At 53.3% G+C, this 20,313-nt stretch overlaps 1 protein-coding gene across 1 annotated transcript in view; it reads left to right on the top strand.

The window, feature by feature from the left end:
- The window catches only part of LOC102414696 (ankyrin repeat domain-containing protein 26-like), a 54,660-nt gene that overhangs the window by 2,658 nt on the left and 31,689 nt on the right, over positions 1 to 20,313 (top strand). The window contains 3 exon segments of the mRNA XM_045165895.1: positions 1,017 to 1,175; positions 1,310 to 1,439; positions 3,837 to 3,898. Coding sequence (XP_045021830.1) covers positions 1,017 to 1,175; positions 1,310 to 1,439; positions 3,837 to 3,898 — 351 coding nt within the window.

The following is a 20,313-nucleotide window of genomic DNA, read 5'->3' as shown; positions in this document are numbered from 1 at the left end:
AGAGTCCCCAAGACTTCTTCACAGCCGAGGTCTCAAAGGTCCCCTTCGGCTTGGCTACCTTAGGTAAGACCCAGACCCCGTCCCCAGGCCAGAGGGTGAGTGAGTGAGAGTGTGTGTGTGAGTGTGTTGGTGGGTGTGGGTGTGGTCAGGTCGACGGGGGGCCGGGTGGATACCCAGAATGGGGGGGGTGTGGAGGTCAGGGATGGGAAGCCTGTGTGATCCTCTTGATGCCTCTCTCTCTCTCTCTTTCTCTGTCTCTGATACCTGGGGTTTCTGGCTCTTAAGAGCCATCTCGGAGGCGGGGTGTGTTTGTGTGTATTTGTGTCTGTGTGTCTCTGCGGGTGTGTGCCTGTGCATGCACCCACAAGCATGCACGGTCTTGTGTGAGGATGGGGCTGGGGTTGAGGGTGTGGCTGGTGATGGGGCAGCCTCTGGGATTGCCTGAGGCTTGCCAAGGGAGCCTCAGACAGAGACCAGATGGTCATCTGGGTTCCTGGGAGATGAGTGTGGAGGGGCTCGCAGGTCACACAGGGGCAACCCAGGTGTGCCGTGGGTGTCAGAGCCCTTGCCACCTACCCAGGGAGGCTTCAGAGACCCAAAAGTAGGGACGCCGGTGCCTTCCTGGCTGGCTGGCCTGGCTGGCTGGCCGGCTGGCCAATCTAAAGGCAGGCTATAGCTTTGAGCATGGTGGGGTGCTAGGGGTCAGGGGCAGGTGGGATTTGCTGTGCCAAATGTGCCTGGGGCCAGGGGCAAAAGGAGAGGGGAAGCAAAAAGACAACAGCACCTGGTATTCCCAAGCAGTCTCACGTCCAAGTGTTAACCAGGCCCGACCCTGCTTAGCTTCTGAGATCAGATGAGATTGGGCCTGTTCAGGGTGGTATGGTTGTAGGGGGAGGCGGCTGCCGCCAGGCGCCCTAAAATTCCTGCAATACGTCTCCATTTCGCTCTGACCTGCCTGCTGGTCAGGAGAGCCGGGTGCACTTCTCCCCTGACTGTATGCTCTACATGCACCGCAGGACCTGCCACCAGACCCCGGCACCAGGCCCGGGTGCCCAGCGGCCAGCCAAAGGTGCCCTGCCCCCGCATACCACCAACCCTGTACAGCACTGGGGCCCAGAAGGCTTCTAAGACTCAGGGCACGTGGCCAGGTGTGCGTGAGGGAGCTCGGGGTTTGGGTGAGGGGCCCAGAGTTCTCCACACTCTTCCAGCCTGGGCTTCTCCAGGCCCGCCCCTGCTAGGCAGCTCTGCCCCCCACCCACGCATTCTCTTCTCAGGGCCACTGTGGCCCCTCTCTCTTGGCCGCCCATAGCTGCCTGCGGCCAGTGGTCCTCTGAACCTCCTGTGGGCAGAGGTACAGCCCAGCCAGTGTCCAGAGCGTCCGTCCTGCCCAGCATCTGCCCGGTGCCCAACACACGGGGAGCCACCAGCATGGTTGACTGGTGAGCGTCAGCCCCGCCCCATTGCCCTACTGAGGCCCACCTTGCCCCACGCTGCCTTCCAAGTGCATGGCCTTCCTGAGAGAGCAGATGAGCAACATGCAGGCACATGGACAGTCACTCACACGCACCCATGCCAAATGAGACAGCCAGCCAGCGCAAGTTCATCAGCCAGAGTCAGAATCAGCACCAGTGAGAGTCCAAGGCCAGAGGAAGGGAAGGGAGGCCCGGTTTCAAGAGACACAGAGCCTGAAATACACGAAGGTTCAGAGACAGACTTGAAGATGGTGAGAGGGAGACAGACACTCGTGCACACACACACACACACACACACACACACACACACAGGGAGGCATAGACAGAGAGAGGGAGACACGACCCATGGAGTTCCACTCCAGTTTCAAGGTGAGACTGGCCTCCTCTTGAGGTGCGATGGGACTGTCGGGATTCCTTTGCCAATGAAGCAGGGGAATGGACACTCATCTCGAGATGAGGAGGGGAAAGCGGGGCTCTTCTTGAGTTGTGGCAGGAAACTCAGTGTTCCTCTCCAGTGCAGACGGGTATGTCGGGGAACTTCTTGAGTTGCATAAAGGGTGTCAAGTACCCTTTTGAGGCTCAAGAGGGAAGGTGGGATTTCTCTCGAGATGCTGTAGTGGACAAGGGCCTCATTAAGCCCTCAAGGGCGTGTTGAGGGGAGAATCTCCTGGTTTTTCTCGAGTTGCAGCAGGAAACTCGGGGTTCCTTTCAAGTTCCGAAGGGGACCTTAGGGACCCACTCGTGTTGCCTCAGGAAAGTCAAGACTCCATTCGAGTTGTGAGGGGGCTCTTCGGATTCCTCTCCAGTTGGTGCAGGGGCATAGGTCCTCATCTCGAGTTGAGGCAGGAACCTTAGGATTCCTCCCCAGTTCGGGCATGGATCTTAGGGTTCCCATGGAGTTTCAACAGGGGAGTCAGGCCTCGTCTCGTGTTGAGACATGGAACTCCGTTTCTCTCTCGAGGTGGAAAAGGGGTGTCAGGCCTCCTGTTGAGTTGAGGTAGGGATCTAGGGCTATTTCCAGAGGCGCCACAGGGCTCTCAGTCCTCCTTCATGTTGTGAGTTGATACTCGGGGTTACATTCAAGTCATTGCAGGGGAATCAGGCCTTATGTCGAGTGGATGGGGACATCAAGGTCTTTTCAAATTGTGGCACGACCTGTGGAGTTCCTCTCAAGTTTCAAGGTGAAACCGGCCTCCTCTTGAGGTGCGACGGGAACGTTGGGATTCCTTTGCAGATAAAGCAGGGGAATGGACCCTCATCTCGAGAAGAGGAGGGGAAAACGGGGCTCTTCTTGAGCTGTGGTGGGAAAATCAGCGTTCCTCTGGAGTGCAGACAGCTATGTCGCAGAACTTCTTGAGTTGTGTACAGGGTGTCAAGTACCCTTTTGAGGCTCAAGAGGCAAGGTGGGATTTCTCTCGAGATGCTGTAGTGGGCAAGGGCCTCATCTCGCGTTGAGGGGAGAATCTCCTGGTTTTTCTCAAGGTGCAGCAGGAAACTCGGGGTTCCCCTCAAGTTGCGACAGGGACCTCAGGGACCCGCTCGTATTGCCTCAGGAAAGTCAAGTCTCCATTCGAGTTGTGAAGGGCCTCTCAGGATTCCTCTTCAGTCGGTACAGGGGCATAGAGCCTCATCTTGAGTTGAGGCTGGAACCTCAGGGTCGCTCTCTAGTTCGGAGATGGCTCTCAGGGTTCCTATGGAGTTTCAACAGGGGAGTCAGTGTTGAGACATGGAAGTCTGCTTTCCTCTCGAGGTGTAAAAGTGGCGTCAGGATTCCTGTCTAGTTGTCATAGGGATCTGGGACTTTTTCTCCCAGTGCCACAGGGCTGTCAAACCTCCCTTCGTGTTTTGAGGCGATCCTCAGGGTTCCAGTGGAGTCAGTGCAGGGGAATCAGGCTTATCTGGAGTGGATGGGGAAATTGGGGTCTTTTTGAATTGAGGCATGACTCCAAGGGATACGCTCAAGTTTCAAGGTGAGACCAGCCTACCCTTGAGGTACGACATGAAGGTCGGGATTCCTTTCCTGATGACACAGGGGAATCAACACTCATCTCGAGTTCAGGAAGGGGAAAATGGGGCTTTTCTTGAGTTGGGGCATGAAACTTGGTGTTCCTCTCGAGTGGGGCCATTATCTCGGGGACCATCCTGAATTGCATAATGGGTGTCGAGTACCCTTTGGTGTTTCAAGAAGGAATGTGGGATTTCTCTCGAGACACTGCTCTGGAAAAGGGCCTCATCTCACATTGAGGGGAGAATTGCGTGGTTTTTCTCGAGTTGTGGCAGGAAGCTTGGGGTTCCTCTTGAGTTGTGACGGGGACCTCAGGTACCCGCTTGTGTTGCCTCCGAGAAATCTGGTCTCTTTTCGAGTTGCGAGGGGCTCGTCGGGATTCCTCTCGAGTGGCTGCTGGCAAATAGGGCCATGTTTAGAGGTCAGTCAGTAAACTCAATATTCCTCTCCAGTGGCGACAGGGATCTCGGGCTTCCTGTCAAGGCTCAACTAGGGAGTCAGGCCTCGTCTGGTGTTGAGGTCTGGAGCTCTGCTTTCCTCTGGAGCTGTAAAAGGGGTGTCAGGCCTCCTGTCGAGTTCAGGTGGGGAATTTGGGCTTTTTCAAGATGATCAGCAGGGGTGTCAGGGGACACCATCATGTTGTGAGGGGATACTCGGTGTTCCATTGGAGCCGATGCAGGGGAATCAGGAATTATTTAGAGCTGAGGGGGAACTCGGTGTCCTTTTTCCTTGCAGCAGGATCCTTGGGCTTCCACTCGAGATTCAAGAGGTCAGACATGCCTCCTCTTGTGGTGCCAGGGGAAGTTGGGATTCCTCTAGAGTTGAAGCAGGAAATGGGCCCTCATGTCCACATGAGGTGGGAAACCTGGGGCTCTTCTTGAGTTGTGGCGGGAAACTCGGGTTTCATCTCGAGTTGTGACGGGGACCTCTGGGCCCCCTTGAGTTGCATGAAGGGAGTCAAGCCTCCTCTCAAGTTCTGAGAGGGAACTCGGGATTGCTCTCTAGGCTGCAGAAAAAAAGGTCCTCATCTCACATTGATGGGGGAATCTGGTGCTTTTGTTCGAGTTGCGGCAGGAGGTTTGGGATTCCTCTCTAGTTACCACGGGGTACTCAGGGAGCCTCTCGTGTTGCCTTAGGGAAGTCAAGTCTCCTTTCGAGTTGCGAGGGGGAGCGCGGGATTGCTCTGGAGTCACGGCAGGGGAATCAGGCCTCAATTCGCATGGAAGGAGGGATCTCAAAGTGTTTCTCAAGTTGTGGCAGGAAGTGTGGGTTTCCTCGAGTTGCGAAGGGGACCTGTGGGAGCCTCTCATGTTGTCTCTGGGAAATCAGGAATCCTTTCGAGTTGTGAGGGGCCTCTCGGGATTCCTCTCGAGTTGGTGCAGGGGACTAGGGCCTCATCTTGAGTAGAGGTAGGAAACTCAGGGTTCCTCTCCAGTTCTGACATGGATATCGGGGTTCCTATGAGATTCCACTGGGGAATCCAACGTTGTCTCGTGTTGAGGCATGGAACTCTGCTTCCCTCTCGAGGTGTAAAAGGGGTGTCAGGCCTCCTGTTGAGTTGAGGTAGGGATCTGGGGCTATTTCTAGAGGTACCATGGGGCTCTCAGTCCTCCCTTCGTGTTATGAGTTGATACTTGAGGTTGCATTTGAGTCGTTGCAGGGGAATAAGGCCTTATGTCGAGTGGATGGGGACATCGTGTCTTTTCAAATTGTGGAACGACCCCTGGAGTTCTTCTGGAGTTTCAGGGTGAGACCGGCCTCCTCGTGAGGTGTGATGGGAACGTCGGGATTCCTTTGCAGATGAAGTCAGGCCTTGTCTCGAGTTGGAGCAAAGAACTCTGCTCACCTCTCGAGTTGCGACGTGTATCTCTTGGAGCCCTTTGAGTGGCCTAAAGGGAGTCAAGCCTCCTGTGGAGTTTTGAGAGGGAACTCGGGATTGCTCTCTAGGCCCTGCAGGAAAAGAATGGCCTCAAGTCGCAATAACGGGGGATTCTCGTGGTTTTTCTCGAGATGTGGCGGGAAGTTTGGGGTTTCTCTTGAGTTATGACGGGGAACTCAGGGAGCCTCTCGTGTTGCCCCAGGAAAGTCCAGTCTCCATTTGAGTTGCGAGGGGGAGTGGGGAATTGATCTCGATTCATGGCAGGGGAATCGGGCCTCAATTTGCGTTGAAGGGGAAATCTCGAGGTCTTTCTCGAGTTGCGGCAGGAAACTTTGTGTTCCCGCGATTTGCGACGGTGACCTCAGGGAGCTCCTCATCTGTCCTATGGGAAGTCAGGAATCCGTTCGAGTTGTGAGGGGCCCCTCGGGATTCTTCTGGGGTCGGTGCAATGGAAGAGGGCCTTATCTCGAGATGAAGCTGGAACCTCAGGGTTGTTCTCCTGTTCTGACGTGGATCTCAGGGAGTGTATGCAGTTTCAGACAGGGAGTCAGGTCTCGACTTGTGTAGAGGCATGGAACTCTGCTTTCCTCTCAAGTTGTAAAAGAGGTTTCAGGCCTCCAGTCGAGTTGAATTGGGGACCTGGGGCTTTTCTCGAATTTGCAACCGGGGTATCAGTCCTCCCTTCGTGTTGTGAGTTGACTCTTGGGGTTCCATTTGAATCGGTGCCAGGGAATCAGGCCTTGTCTCGAGTGGATGGGGGAAATCCATGTCTTTCGAATTGTGGCAAGACCCCCGGGTTCCTCTCCAGTTTCAAGTTGGGACCGGCCTCCTCTTGAGGTGAGATGGGGACGCCAGCATTCCTTTCCAGATGAAGCAGGGGAATCGACCCTCATCTCGAGTTGAGGAGGTGAAAACGGCGCTCTTCTTGAGCTTGGCAGGAAAGTCAGCGTTCCTCTCGAGTGGGGACATGTATCCTAGGAATCTTCTGGGGTTTCATAAAGGGTGTCAAGTACCCTTTCAAGTTCCAAGAGGGAACGTGGGATTTCTTGGGAAACGCTGCAGCGTAAAAGGGCCTCGTCTCGCGTGGAGCAGAGAATTTCATGGTTTTTGTTGAGTTGTGTTGGGAAGCTTAGGGTTCCTGTCGAGTTGCATGGGGACCTAAGGGACCCACTCGTGTTTCCTCAGGGAAGTCAGATCTCCTTTAGAGTTGCGAGGGGCACCTCGGGATTCGTCTTGCGTCACTGCAGGGATGAATAGGGCCTCATCTTGAGTTCTGGAGGAACCTCAGGGTTCCTCTCCATTTCTGACATCAATCTCGGGGTTTCTGTGCAGTCTGAACAGGGGAGGCAGGCCTTGTCTTGTGTTGAGGCATGGAACTCGGCTTGCCTCTCTAGTTGTGAATGGGGTGTGAGGCCTCTTGTCGAGTTGTATTTGGAACCTGTGGCTTCTTCTGGAGAATGCAACCAGAGTGTCAGTGCCCCTTCGTGTTGTGACTTGATCCCCGGGGTTCCATTTGAATCGGTGCAGGGGCATCAGGCCTTATCTCAAGTGATGCGGAAATCGGTGTCTTTGGTATTGTGGCATGAGCCACGAGGTTTCCTCTGGAGTTTAAATATGAGAACAGCCTCCTCTTGAGGTGCGATGGGAACGTCGGGATTCTTTTACCAACGAAGCAGGGGAATCGACCCTCATGTCAAGTGAAGGAGGGGGAAAGTGGGGCTCTTCTTGAGTTGTGGCATAAACATCGGTGTTCCTCTCAAGTGGGGATGGGTATCTCAGGGATCTTCCGGAGTTGCATAAAGGTGTCCAGTACCCTTTCGCGTTTCAAGAGGCAATGTGGGATTCCTCTCGAGAAACTGCTCTGGAAAAGGGCCTCATCTCGCATTGAGGGGAGAATCTTGTGGATTTTCTCGAGTTGCGGAGGGAAGCTTGGGGTTCCTCTCAAGTTGTGACGGGGCCCTCAGGGACCCATTCATGTTGCCTCAGAGAAGTCAGGTCTCTTTTTGAGTTGTGAACAGCATGCCGAGCTTCCTCTTGATTCACTGCCTTCGAATAGGGCCCTGTGCAGAGTTCAGTCAGTGGACTGTGTTCCTCATCAGTGTCTCAGGGATCTCAGGATTCCTATCAAGCTTCACCCAGGGAGTCAGGCCTCGTCTGGGGTCGAGGCATGGAACTCTGCTTCCCTTTTGAGTTGTCAAAGGGGTATCAGGCCTCCTGTCGAGTTCAGGCGGGAAATTTGGGCTTCCTCAAGAGGATCAGCATGGGAGTCAGGCCTCCCATCATGTTGTGAGGGGATCCTCGGTGTTCCATTGGAGCAGGTCCAGGGGAATCAGGACTTATCTGGAGCTGAGGGGGAACTCGGTGTCCTTTTTCCTTTCAGCAGAATCCGTGGGGTTCCACTCGAGATTCAATAGGTGAGACAGGCCTCCTCTTGTGGTGCGAGGGGAAGTTGGGATTCCTCTTGAGCTGAAGCAGGGAATGGGCCCTCATCTTAAGAGGAGGTGGGAAACACGGGGCTCTTCTCGACTTGTGGTGTGAAACTCAGGTTTCATCTCGAGTTGTGACAGGGTCTCTGGGCCCCCTTGAGTTGCATGAAGGGAGTCACGCCTCCTCTCGAGTCTGGAGAGGGAACTCGGAATTGCTCTCTGGCCACTGTAGGAGAAAACGGCCTCATCTCACGTTGACAGGGGAATCTCCTGGGTTTTTTCGAGTTGTGGCGGGAGGCTTGGGATTCCTCTCCAGGTACCACTGGGAACTCAGGGAGCCTCTCGTGTTGCCTCGGGGAAGTCAAGTCTCTATTCGAGTTGTGAGGGGGAGCGCAGGATTGCTCTGGAGTCACGGTAGGGGAATGAGACCTCAATTCGCATGGAAGGGGGAATCTCAAGGTGTTTCTCGAGGTGCAGCAGGAAGTTTGGGTTCCCTCGAGTTGCCACGGGGACCTGAGGGAGCCTCTAATCTTGGTTCTGGGAAGTCAGGACTCCTTTGGAGTTTTGAGGGGCCTCTCGGGATTCCACTCGAGTTGGTGCAGGGGACTAGAGCCTCATATCGAGGTGAGGCCAGAAACTCAGGGTTCCTCTCCAGTTCTGACATGGATCTCAGGGTCCCTATGGAGATTCCACTAGGGAGTCAGACGTCGTCTCGTATTGAGGCATGGGACTGCCCTTCCCTCTCGAGGAGTAAAATGGGTGTCAGGCCTCCTGTTGAGCTGAGGTCGGGATCTGGTCCTATTTGTAGAGGTGCCACGGGGCTCTCAGTCCTCCCTTCGTGTTGGGAGTTGATACTAGGGTTTGCATTCGAGTCGTTGCAGGGGAATAAGGCCTTATCTTGAGTGGATGGGGAAATTGGTGTCTTTTTGAATTGTGGGATGACCTCTGGAGTTCCTCTGGAGTTTCAGGGTGAGACCGGCCTCCTCTTGAGGTGTGACGGGAATGTCGGGATTCCTTTGCAGACGATGCAGGGGAATGGACCCTCATATCGAGATGAGGAGGGGAAAATGGGGCTCTTCTTGAGTTGTGGCAGGAAACTCGGTTTTCCTCTCGAGTGCAGACGGTTATGTTGGGGAATTTATTGAATTCAATAAGGGTGTCAAGCACCCTTTTGAGGCTCAAGAGGGAAGCTGGGATTTCTCTAGAGATGCTGCAGCAGAAAAGGGCCTCATCTTGCTTTGAGGGGAGAATCTCCTGGTTTTTCTTGAGTTGCAGCAGGAAACTTGGGGTTCCTCTTGGGTTCCGATGGGGACCTCAGGGACCCGCTCATCTTGCCTGCAAAATGTCAAGCCTCATTTGAGTTGTGAGGGGCTTCTCGGGTTTCCTCTTCAGTCGGTGCAAGGGCATAGGGCCTCCTTGAGTTGAGGCCGGAACCTCAGGGCTCCTCTCCAGGTCTGACATGGCTCTCGGGGTTCCTATGGAGTTTCAACAGGGGAGTCAGGCCTCATCTCGTGTGGAGACATGGAACTCCGCTTTCCTCTCAAGGTGTAAAATGGGTGTCAGGCTTCCTGTCGAGTTGACATAGGGATCTGGGGCTTTTGCTTGAGGTGCCACAGGGCTGTCACACATCCCTTCATGTTTAGATTAGATCCTCGGGGTTACAATCGAGTCAGTGAGGCAATCAGGCTTATCTGGAGTGGATGGGGGTAGAGGGTCTTTCTGAATGGAGGCATGACTCCCGCGGAGGCACTTGAGTTTCAAGGTGAGCCCGGCCTCCTCTTGAGGTGCGACGGGAATGTTGGGATTCCTTTATCGACGAAGCAGGGGAATCACCATCTCGAGTGGAGGAGGGGAAAACGGGGCTGTCCTTGAGTTGTGTCATGAAACACGGTATTCCTCTCCAGTGGGGACGGGTATCTCAGGGATCTTCCTGAGTTGCATAAAGGGTGTCCAGTACCCTTTCGCGTTTCAAGACGCAACGTGGGATTCCTCTTGAGACGCTGCTCTGGAAAAGGGCCTCACCTCGCATTGAGGGGAGAATATAGTGGTTTTTCTCGAGTTGAGGCGGGAGGCTTCAGGTTCCTCTCGAGTTGAGATGGGGCCCTCCGGGACCGCTCTTATTGCCTCAGAGAAGTCAGGTCTCTTTTTGTGTTGCGAGGGCCATGTCGGGATTCCTCTCGAGTCGCTGCCTGCAAATAGGGCCCTGTCTAGAGTTCAGTCGGTGGACTCAGTGTTCCTCACCAGAGTCAACAGGGATCTCGGGCTTCCTATTAAGCTGCAACTAGCGAGTCAGGCCTCGTCTGGGGTCGAGGCATGGAACTCTGCTTTCCTCTCGAGTTGTCAAAGGGGTTTCAGGCCTCCTGACGAGTTCAGGCAGGAAATTTGGGCTTCTTCAAGATAATCAGCAGGGGAGTCAGGCCTCCCATCATGTTGTGAGGGGATCCTCAGTGTTCCATTGGAGCTGGTGCAGGGGAATCAGGACTTATCTGGAGCTGAGGGGGAACTCGGTGACCTTTTTCCTTGCAGCAGAATCCGTGAGATTCCACTCGAGATTCAATAGGTGAGACAGGCCTCCTCTTGTGGTGCGAGGGGAAGTTGGAATTCTTCTTGAGTTACATCAGGGAATGGGCCCTCATCTCCAGAGGAGGTGGGAAACACAGGGCTCTTCTTGACTTGTGGCGGGACACTTGGGTTTCATCTCGAGTTGTGACAGGGTATCTGGGCCCCCTTGAGTTGCATGAAGGGAGTCACGCCTCCTCTCGAGTCTGGAGAGGGAACTTGGGATTGCTCTCTGGCCACTGTAGGAGAAAATGGCCTCATCTCATGTTGACGGGGGCATCTCCTGGGTTTTCTCGAGTTGCGGCAGGAGGCTTGGGATTCCTCACCAGGTACTATGGGGAACTCAGGGAGCCTCTCGTGTTGCCTCAGGGAAGTCAAGTCTCTATTCGAGTTTCGAGGGGGAGTGTGGGATTGCTCTGGAGTCATGGTAGGGGAATGAGGTCTCAATTCGCATGGAAGGGGGAATCTCAAGGTGTTTCTCAAGGTGCAGCAGGAAGTTTGGGCTCCCTCAAGTTGCCATGGGGACCTGAGGAAGCCTCTAATCTTGGTTCTGGGAAGTCAGGACTCCTTTGGAGTTGTGAGGGGCCTCTCGGGATTCCTTTCGAGACACTGCTCTGGAAAGGGCATCATCTCGATTGAGGGGAGAATCACGTGGTATTTTTCGAGTTGCGGTGGGAAGCTTGGGGTTCCTCTCGAGTTGAGACGGGTCCTCAGGGACTGCTCTTGTTGCCTCAGAGAAGTCAGGTCTCTTTTTGAGTTGCGAGGGGCAGGTCGGGATTCCTCTCGAGTTGGTGCAGGGGCTAGGGCCTCATGTCAAGTTGAGGCGGGAAACTCAGGGTTCCTCTCCAGTTCTGACATGGATCTCGGAGTTACTATGGAGATTCCACTGGGGAGTCAGACATCGCTCATACTGAGGCATGGAACTGCGCTTCCCTCTCAAGGTGTAAAAGGGGTGTCAGGCCTCCTGTTGAGCTGAGGTCCGGATCTCGTCCTATTTCTATAGGTGCCAAGGGGCTCTCAATCCTTCCTTTGTGATGTCAGTTGATACTCTGGGTTGCATTCGAGTCGTTGCAGGGGAATCAGGCCTTATCTTGAGCAGATGGGGACATCGGGGTATTTTCAACTTGTGGCACGACCTCTCGAGTTCCTCTGGAGTTTCAGGGTGAGACTGACCTCCACTTGAGGTGAGACGGGAACGTCGGGATTCCTTTGCAGAGGAAGCAGGAAAATGGACACTCATCTTGAGATGAGGAGGCAAAAATGGGGCTCTTCTTGAGTTGTGGCGGGAAACTCGTTGTTCCTCTTGAGTGCAGACGGGTATATTGGGGAAATTTTTGTGTTGCATAAAGGATGTCAAGTACCCTTTTGAGGCTCAAGAGGGAAGGTGGGATTTCTCTTGAGATGCTGTAGCGGAAAAGGGCCTCATCTGGCATTGAGGGGAGAATCTCCTGGTTTTTCTCGAGTTGCGGCAGGAAACTTGGGGTTCCTCTCAAGTTCTGACGGGGACCTCAGGGACCCGCTTGTCTTGCCTGTGAAAAGTCAAGCCTCCATTAGAGTTGCGAGGGGCTTCTCATGATTCCTCTTCAGTCGGTGCAGAGGCATAGGGCCTCCTTGAGTTGAGGCCGGAACCTCAGGGCTCCTCTCCAGGTCTGACATGGCTCTCGAGGTTCCTATGGAGTTTCAACAGGGGAGTCAGGCCTCATCTCGTGTGGAGACATGGAACTCCGCTTTCCTCTCAAGGTGTAAAATGGGTGTCAGGCTTCCTGTTGAGTTGACATAGGGATCTGGGGCTTTTGCTTGAGGTGCCACAGGGCTGTCACACATCCCTTCATGTTTAGAGTAGATCCTTGGGGTTACAGTCGAGTCAGTGAGGCAATCAGGCTTATCTGGAGTGGATGGCGGCATTGGGATCTTTCAGAATGGAGGCACGACTCCTGCAGAGGCGCTCGAGTTTCAAGGTGAGCCTGGCCTCTTCTTGTGCAATGGGAACGTTGGGATTCCTTTACCAACAAAGCAGTGGAATCGACCATCTCAAGTGGAGGAGGGGGACAACGGGGCTCTTCTTGAGTTGTGTCATGAAACACGGTGTTCCTCTCCAGTGGGGACGGGTATTTTGGGGATCTTCCTGAGTTGCATAAAGGGTGTCCAGTACCTTTTTGCATTGTAAGAGGCAACGTGGAGTTCCTCTCGAGACAATTCTCTGGAATAAGGCCTCATCTCACGTTGAGGGGAAATCTCGTGGCTTTTCTCGAGTTGCAGCGGGAAGCTTGGTGTTCCTCTCGAGTTGAGACGGGGCCCTCAGTGACCGCTCTTGTTGCCTCAGAGAAGTCAGGTTTCTTTTCGAGTTGTGAAGGGCACATGGAGATTCCTATTAAGTCACTGCCTGTGAATAGGGCCCTGTCTAGAGTTCAGTCGGTGGACTCAGTGTTCCCCATTGGCATCGACAGGGATCTCGGGCTTCCTATTAAGCTGCAACTAGTGAGTTGGGCCTCGTCTGGGGGCAAGGCACAGAACTCTGCTTTCTTCTCGAGTTGTCAAAGGGTATCAGGCCTCCTGTCGAGTTCAGGCGGGGAATTTGGGCTTCTTCAAGAGGATCAGCATGGGAGTCAGGCCTCCCATCATGTTGTGAGGTGATCCTCGGTGTTCCATTGGAGTCCGTGCAGGGAATTCAGGACTTATCTGGAGCTGAGGGGGAACTCGGTGTCCTTTTTCTTTGCAGCAGAATCTGTGGGGTTCCACTCGAGGTTCAATAGATCAGATAGGCTTCCTCTTGTGGTGCGAGGGGAAGTTGGGATTCTTCTTGAGCTGAAGCAGGAAATGGGCCCTCATCTGAAGAGGAGGTGGGAAACACGGGGTGCTTCTCGACTTCTGGCGGGAAACTCGGATTTCATCTCGAGTTGTGACAGGGTCTCTGGGCCCCCTTGAGTTGCATGAAGGGAGTCACGCCTCCTCTCGAATCTGGAGAGGGAACTCGGGATTGCTCTCTGGCCACTGTAGGAGAAAATGGCCTCATTTCACATTGACGGGGGCATCTCCTGGGTTTTCTCGAGTTGCGGCGGGAGGCTTGGGATTCCTCTCCAGGTACCATGGGGAACTCAGGGAGCCTCTTATGTTGCCTCAGGGAAGTCAAGCCTCTATTCGAGTATTGAGGTGGAGCACAGGATTGCTCTGGAGTCACGACAGGGGAATGAGGTCTCAATTTGCATGGAAGAGTGAATCTCAAGGTGTTTCTTGAGGTGTGGCAGGAAGTTTGGGTTCCCTCGAGTTGCCACGGGGACCTGAGGGAGCCTCTCATCTAGTTTCTGAGAAGTTAGAACTCTTTTGGAGTTGTGAGGGGCCTCTTGGGATTCCTCTCGAGTTGGTGCAGAGGCTAGGGCCTCATGTCGTGGTGAGGTGGGAAACTCAGGGTTCCTCTCCAGTTCTGACATCGATGTTGGGGTTCTTATGGAGATTCCACTTGGGAGTCAGATGTCATCTCGTATTGAGGCATGGGACTGCACTTCCCTCTCGAGGTGTAAATGGGGTGTCAGACCTCCTGTCAAGCTGAGGTCCAGATCAGGTCCTATTTGTAGAGGTGCCACGGGGCTTTCAGTCCTCCCTTTGTGACATGAGTTAATACTGGGGCTTGCATTTGAGTTGTTGCAGGGGAATCAGGCCTTATCTTGAGTGGATGGGGACATCAGGGTCTTTTCGAATTGTGCCACGACCTCTGGAGTTCCTCTGGAGTTTCAGGGTGAGACCGGCCTCCTCTTGAGGTGTGACAGGAAGTTCGGGATCCCTTTGCAGACGAAGCAGGGAAATGGACCCTCATCTTGAGATGAGGAGGGAAAAACGGGGCTCTTCTTGAGTTGTCGCGGGAACCTCGATGCTCCTCTCGAGTGCAGACGGGTATGTCGGGGAAATTCTTGAGTTGCATAAAGGGTGTCAAGTACCCTTTGAGGCTGAAGAGGGAATGTGGGATTTCTCTTGAGATGCTGTAGTGGAAAAGGGCCTCATTTGGCGTTGAGGGAAGGATCTCCTGGTTTTCTCGAGTTGTGGCAGGAAACTTGGGGTTCCTCTCGAGTTCCAACGGGAATCTCAGGGACCCGCTCGTCTTGCCTGCAAAAAGTCAAGCCTCCATTTGAGTTGCGAGGGGCTTCTCGGGATTCATCTCCAGTAACTGCAGGGGCATAGGGCCTCCTTGATTTGAGGCCGGAACCTCAGGGCTCCTCTCCAGGTCTGACATGGCTCTCGGGATTCCTACGGAGTTTCAACAGGGGAGTCAGGCCTCATCTCGTGTGGAGACATGGAACTCCACTTTCCTCTCAAGGTATAAAATGGGTGTCAGACTTCCTGTCGAGTTGTATAGGGATATGGGGCTTTTGCTTGAGGTAAACAGGGCTGTCACACCTCCCTTCATTTTTTGAGTAGATCCTTGGGGTTACAGTCGAGTCAGTGAGGCAATCAGGCTTATCTGGAGTGGATGCTGGCATTGGGGTCTTTCTGAATGGATGCACGACTCCTGTGGAGGCACTCGAGTTTCAAGGTGAGCCCGGACTCCTCTTGTGCGATGGGAACGTTGGGATTCCTTTACTGATGAAGCAGTAGAATCGACCGTCTCGAGTGGAGGAGGGGGACAACCGGGCTTTTCTTGAGTTGTGTCGTGAAACACGGTGTTCCTCTCTAGTGGGGATGGGTATCTCCGCGATCTTTGTGAGTTGCATAAAGGGTGTCCAGTACCTTTTGGCGTTTTAAGAGGCAACGTGGGATACCTCTTGAGACACTTCTCTGGAAAAGGGCCTCATCTCACATTGAGGGGAAATCTCGTGGTTTTTCGCGAGTTGCGGCAGGATGCTTGGGGTTCCTCTGGAGTTGAGAAGGGGCACTCAGTGACCGCTCTTGTTGCCTCAGAGAAGACAGGTCTCTTTTTGAGTTGCGAGGGGCACATCTGGATTCCTCTCGATTCGCTGCCTGCACATAGGGCCCTGTCTAGAGTTCAGTTGGTGGACTCAGGGTTCCTCACTGGCATCGACAGGGATCTCGGGCTTCCTATTAAGCTGCAACTAGCGAGTCAGGCCTCGTCTGGGGACGAGACATGGAACTCTGCTTTCCTCTCGAGTTGTCAAAGGGGTGTCAGGCCTCCTGTCGAGTTCAGGCAGGAAATTTGGGCTTCCTCAAGTGGATCAGCATGGGAGTCAGGCCTCCCATCATGTTGTGAGGGGATCCTCAGTGTTCCATTGGAGCAGGCGCAGGGGAATCAGGACTTATCTGGAGCTTAGGGGGAACTCGGTGTTCTTTTTCATTGCAGCAGAATCCGTGGGGTTCCACTCGAGATTCAATAGGTGAGACAGGCCTCCTCTTGTAGTGCGAGGGGAAGTTGGGATTCGTCTTGAGCTGAAGCAGGGAATGGGCCCTCATCTGAATAGGAGTTGGGAAACACAGGGCTCTTCAGACTTGTGGTGGGAAACTCGGGTTTCATTTCGAGTTGTGACTGGGTCTCTGGGCCCCCTTGAGTTGCATGAAGTTGCATGAGTTGCACGCCTCCTCTCGTGTCTGGAGAGGGAACTCGGGATTGCTCTCTGGGCGCTGTAGGAGAAATGCCCCTCACCTCACATTGACAGGGTAATTTCCTGGGTTTTCTCGAGTTGCAGAGGAAGGTTTGGAATTCCTCTGCAAGTACCAAAGGAACTCAGGAGCCTCTTATGTTGCCTCAGGGAAGTCAAATCTATTTGAGGTGCAAAGGGGAGCGCGGGATTCCTCTGGAGTCACAACAGGTGAATGAGGTCTCAATTTGCATGTAAGGGCGAATGTCAAGTTGTTTCTCAAGGTGTGGCAGGAAGTTTGGGTTCCCTCGAGTTGCCAAGGGGACCTGAGGCAGCCTCTCATCTTGTTTCTGAGAAGTCAGGACTCTTTTGAAGTTGTGAGGGATCTCTCCGGATTCCTCTCGAGTTGGTGCAGGCGCTAGTGTTTCATGTTGATGTGAGGCGGGAAACTCAGAGTTCCTCTCCAGTTCTGACATGGATCTCAGGGTTCCTATGGAGATTCCACTGGGAAGTCAGACGTCATCTCGTATTTAGGCATGGGACTGCGCTTCCCTCTCGAGGTGTAAAAGGGGAGTTAGGCCTCCTGTCGAGCTGAGGTCCAGATCTGGTCCTATTTCTAGAGGTGCCAAGGGGCTCTCAGTCCTCCCTTCTGACATGAGTTGATACTGGGGGTTGCATTCGAGTCGTTGCAGGGGAATCAGGCCTTATCTTGAGTGGATGGGGACATCAGGGTCTTTTCGAATTGTGCCACGACCTCTGGAGTTCCTCTGGAGTTTCAGGGTGAGACCGGCCTCCTCTTGAGGTGCGATGGGAATGTCGGGATTCCTTTGCAGACGAAGCAGGGAAATGGACCCTCATCTTGAGATGAGGAGGGAAAAGTGGGGCTCTTCTTGAGTTGTGGCGGGAAACTTGTTGTTCCTCTCGAGTGCAGACGGTATGTCGGGGAACTTCTTGAATTGCATAAAGGGTGTCATGTACTCTTTCGAAGCAGATGAGGGAAGGTGGGATTTCTCTTGAGATGCTGTAGCGGAAAAGGGCCTCATCTGGTGTTGAGGGGAGAATCTCCTGGTTTTTCTCGAGTTGCGGCAGGAAACTTGGGGTTCCTCTCTAATTCCTACAGGGACCTCAGGGACCCTCTTGTCTTGCCTGTGAAAAGTCAAGCCTCCATTCGAGTTGTGAGGGTCTTCTCAGGATTCTTCTTCAATTGGTGCAGGGGTTAGGGCCTCCTTGAGTTGAGGCTGGAACCTCAGGGCTCCTTTCCAGGTCTGACATGGCTCTCGGGGTTCCTATGGAGTTTCAACAGGGGAGTCAGGCCTCGTCTTGTGTGGAGACATGGAACTCCGCTTACCTCTCAAGGTGTAAAATGGGTGTCAGTCTTCCTGTCGAAGTGACATAGGGATCTAGGGCTTTTGCTTGAGGTGCCACAGGGCTGTAACACCTCCCTTTGTGTTTAGAGTAGATCCTTGGGTTTACAGTCGAGTCCGTGAAGCAATCAGGCTTATCTGGAGTGGATGGGGGCATTGGGGCCTTTCCGAATTGGAGGCACGACTCCCGGGGAGGCACTCAAGTTTCAGGTGAGACCGGCCTTCTCTTGACGTGCTACAGGAATGTCGGGATTCTTTTTTCAACGAAGCAGGGGAATTGCCTATCTCGAGTGGAGGAGGGGGAAAACGGGGCTCTTCTTGAGTTGTGTCATGAAACTCCGTGTTCCTCTGTAGTGGGGACGTGTATCTCAGGGATCTTCCTGCGTTGCATAAAGGGTGTCCTGTACCCTTTCGCGTTTCAAGAGGCAACGTGGGATTCCTCTCGAGACACTGCTCTGGAATAGGGCCTCATCTCTGGTTGAGGGGAGAATCTCGTGGTTTTTCTTGAGTTGCGGCAGGAACATTGGGATTCCTCTCGAGTTGAGACGGGGCCCTCAGGGACCGCTCTTGTTGCCTCAGAGAAATCAAGTCTCTTTGAGTTGCAAGGGGCAGGTCGGGATTCCTCTCCAGTCGCTGCCTGCGAATAGGGCCCTGTCTAGAGTTCAGTTGGTGGACTCAGTGTTCCTCACCAGGGTCGACAGGGATCTCAGGCTTCCTATCAAGCTGCAACTAGGGAGTCAGGCCTAGTCTGGGGTCGAGGCATGCAACTCTGATTTCCTCTCGAGTTGTCAAAGGGGTGTCAGGCCTCCTGTCGAGTTCTGGCGGGGAATTTGAGATTCTTCAAGAGGATCAGCAGGGGAGTCAGGCCTTCCATCATCTTGTGAGTGGATCCTCAGTGTTCCATTGGAGTCAGTGCAGGGGAATCAGGACTTATCTGGAGCTGAGGGGGAACTCGGTGTCCTTTTTCCTTGCAGCAGAATCCGTGGGGTTCCACTCGAGATTCAATAGGTGAGACAGACCTCCTCTTGTGGTGAGAGGGGAAGTTGGGATTCTTCTTGAACTGAAGCAGTGAATGAGCCCTCATCTCCAGAGGAGCTGGGAAACACGGGGCTCTTCTCGATTTGCGGCGTGAAACTCGGGTTTCATCTCGAGTTGTGACTGGGTGTCTATGCCTCCTGAGTTGCATGAAGGAAGTCACACCCTCTCTCGAGTCTGGAGAGGGAACTCGGGATTGCTCTCTGGGTGCTGTAGGAAAAAAGCGCCTCATCTCGCATTGACGGGGGAATCTCCTGGGTTTTTTCGAGTTGCTGTGGGAGGCTTAAGATTCCTCTCCAGGTAGCACGGGGAAGTCAGGGAGCCTCTCGTGTTGCCTCAGGGAAGTCAAGTCTCTATTCGAGTTTCAAGGGGGAGCGTGGGATTGCTCTGGAGTCACAACAGGGGAATGAGGTCTCAATTTGCATGGAAGCGGGAATCTCAAGGTGTTTCTCGAGGTGCGGCCTGTAATTAGGTTCCTCTCGAGTTGCCACGGGGACCTGAAGGAGCCTCTCATCTTGTTTCTGGGAAGTCAGGACACCTTTGGAGTTGTGAGGGTCCTCTCGGGATTCCTCTAAAGTTGGTGCAGGGCCTAGGGCCTCATGTCGAGGTTTGGCGGGGAACTCGTTGTTCCTCTCCAGTTCTGACATGGATCTCGGGGTTCCTATGGAGATTCCACTGGGGAGTCAGATGTCATCTCATATTGAGGCTTTGAACTGCGCCTCCCTCTCGAGGTGTAAAAGGGGTGTCAGGCCTCCTGTCGAGCTGAGGTCCGGATCTGGTCGTATTTCTAGAGATGCCACGGTGCTCTCAGTCCTTCCTTGGTGTTGTGAGTTGATACTTGGGGTCGCATACGAGTCGTTGCATGGGAAGAAGGCCTTATCTTGAGTGGACGTGGACATCGGGGTCTTTTCGAATTGTGGATCGACCCCTGGAGTTCCTCTGGCATTTCAGGGTGAGACTGGCCTCCTCTTGAGGTGCAACGGGAACGTCGGGATTCCTTTGCAGACGAAGCAGGGAAATGGACCCTCATCTCGAGATGAGGAGGGAAAAACGGGTCTGTTCTTGAGTTTTGTTGGGATACTTGGTGTTCCTCTGGAGTGCAGACGGGTATATCAGGGAACTTCTTGAGTTGCATAAAGGGTGTCAAGTACCCTTTCGAGGCTCAAGAGGGAAGGTGGGATTTTTCTCAAGATGCTGCAGCGGAAAGGGCCTCATCTGGCGTTGAGGGGAGAATCTCCTGGTTTTTCTCGAGTTGTGGCAGGATGCTTGAAGTTTCTCTTGAGTTCTGTTGGGGAACTCAGGGACCACAGGGGCCACTCATCTTGCCTGTGAAAAGTCAAACCTCCATTCGAGTTACAAGGGGCTTCTCGAGATTCCTCTCCAGTTGGTGCAGGGGCATAGGGCCTCCTTGAGTTGAGGCTGGAACCTCAGGGCTCCTCTCCAGGTCTGACATGGCTCTCGGGGTTCCTATGGAGTTTCAACAGGGGAGTAAGGCCTCGTCTTGTGTGGAGACATGGAACTCCGCTTTCCTCTCAAGGTGTAAAACGGGTGTCAGGCTTCCTGTCGAGTTGACATAGCGATCTGGGGCTTTTGCTTGAGGTGCCACAGGGCTGTCACACCTCTCTTCGTGTTTAGAGTAGATCCTCGGGATTACAATCGAGTCAGTGCAGGCAATTCAACTGAAGACGAGAGAGTGAGTTTGTAAAAGAACAATGCTCATACTCTTTTGAATGTCATATAGAAGGTTTTTATGAAGAACTAAAAAAAATGTTTTCCTTATTTTTTTCCTGTTTCTTTTTGAGTGTTTTGGTGGTTCTTGTTTTTTCGTTGAATTAAAGTATAGTCTGTTAAATTACCTTGTAAGTTTCAGGTGTATAGCATGTGATTTGTTATTTCTTGTGTGTGTGTATATATATATATGTGTGTGTGTGTGTATACATATATATGTGTGTGTATGTATATATATATATATTATATAGTTCCCTCTGGAAGTTCATTTTAATTTGAAGTGATTTCTCTTTTTTAAAAAAAATTCTCACTTTGAAATTAAT

Source organism: Bubalus bubalis, chromosome 5 (assembly GCF_019923935.1).
Source record: "Bubalus bubalis isolate 160015118507 breed Murrah chromosome 5, NDDB_SH_1, whole genome shotgun sequence".
NCBI lineage: Eukaryota > Metazoa > Chordata > Mammalia > Artiodactyla > Bovidae > Bubalus > Bubalus bubalis.
Note: the sequence above shows the minus strand (reverse complement) of the source record. Positions and strands in the feature narration are given on the sequence as shown.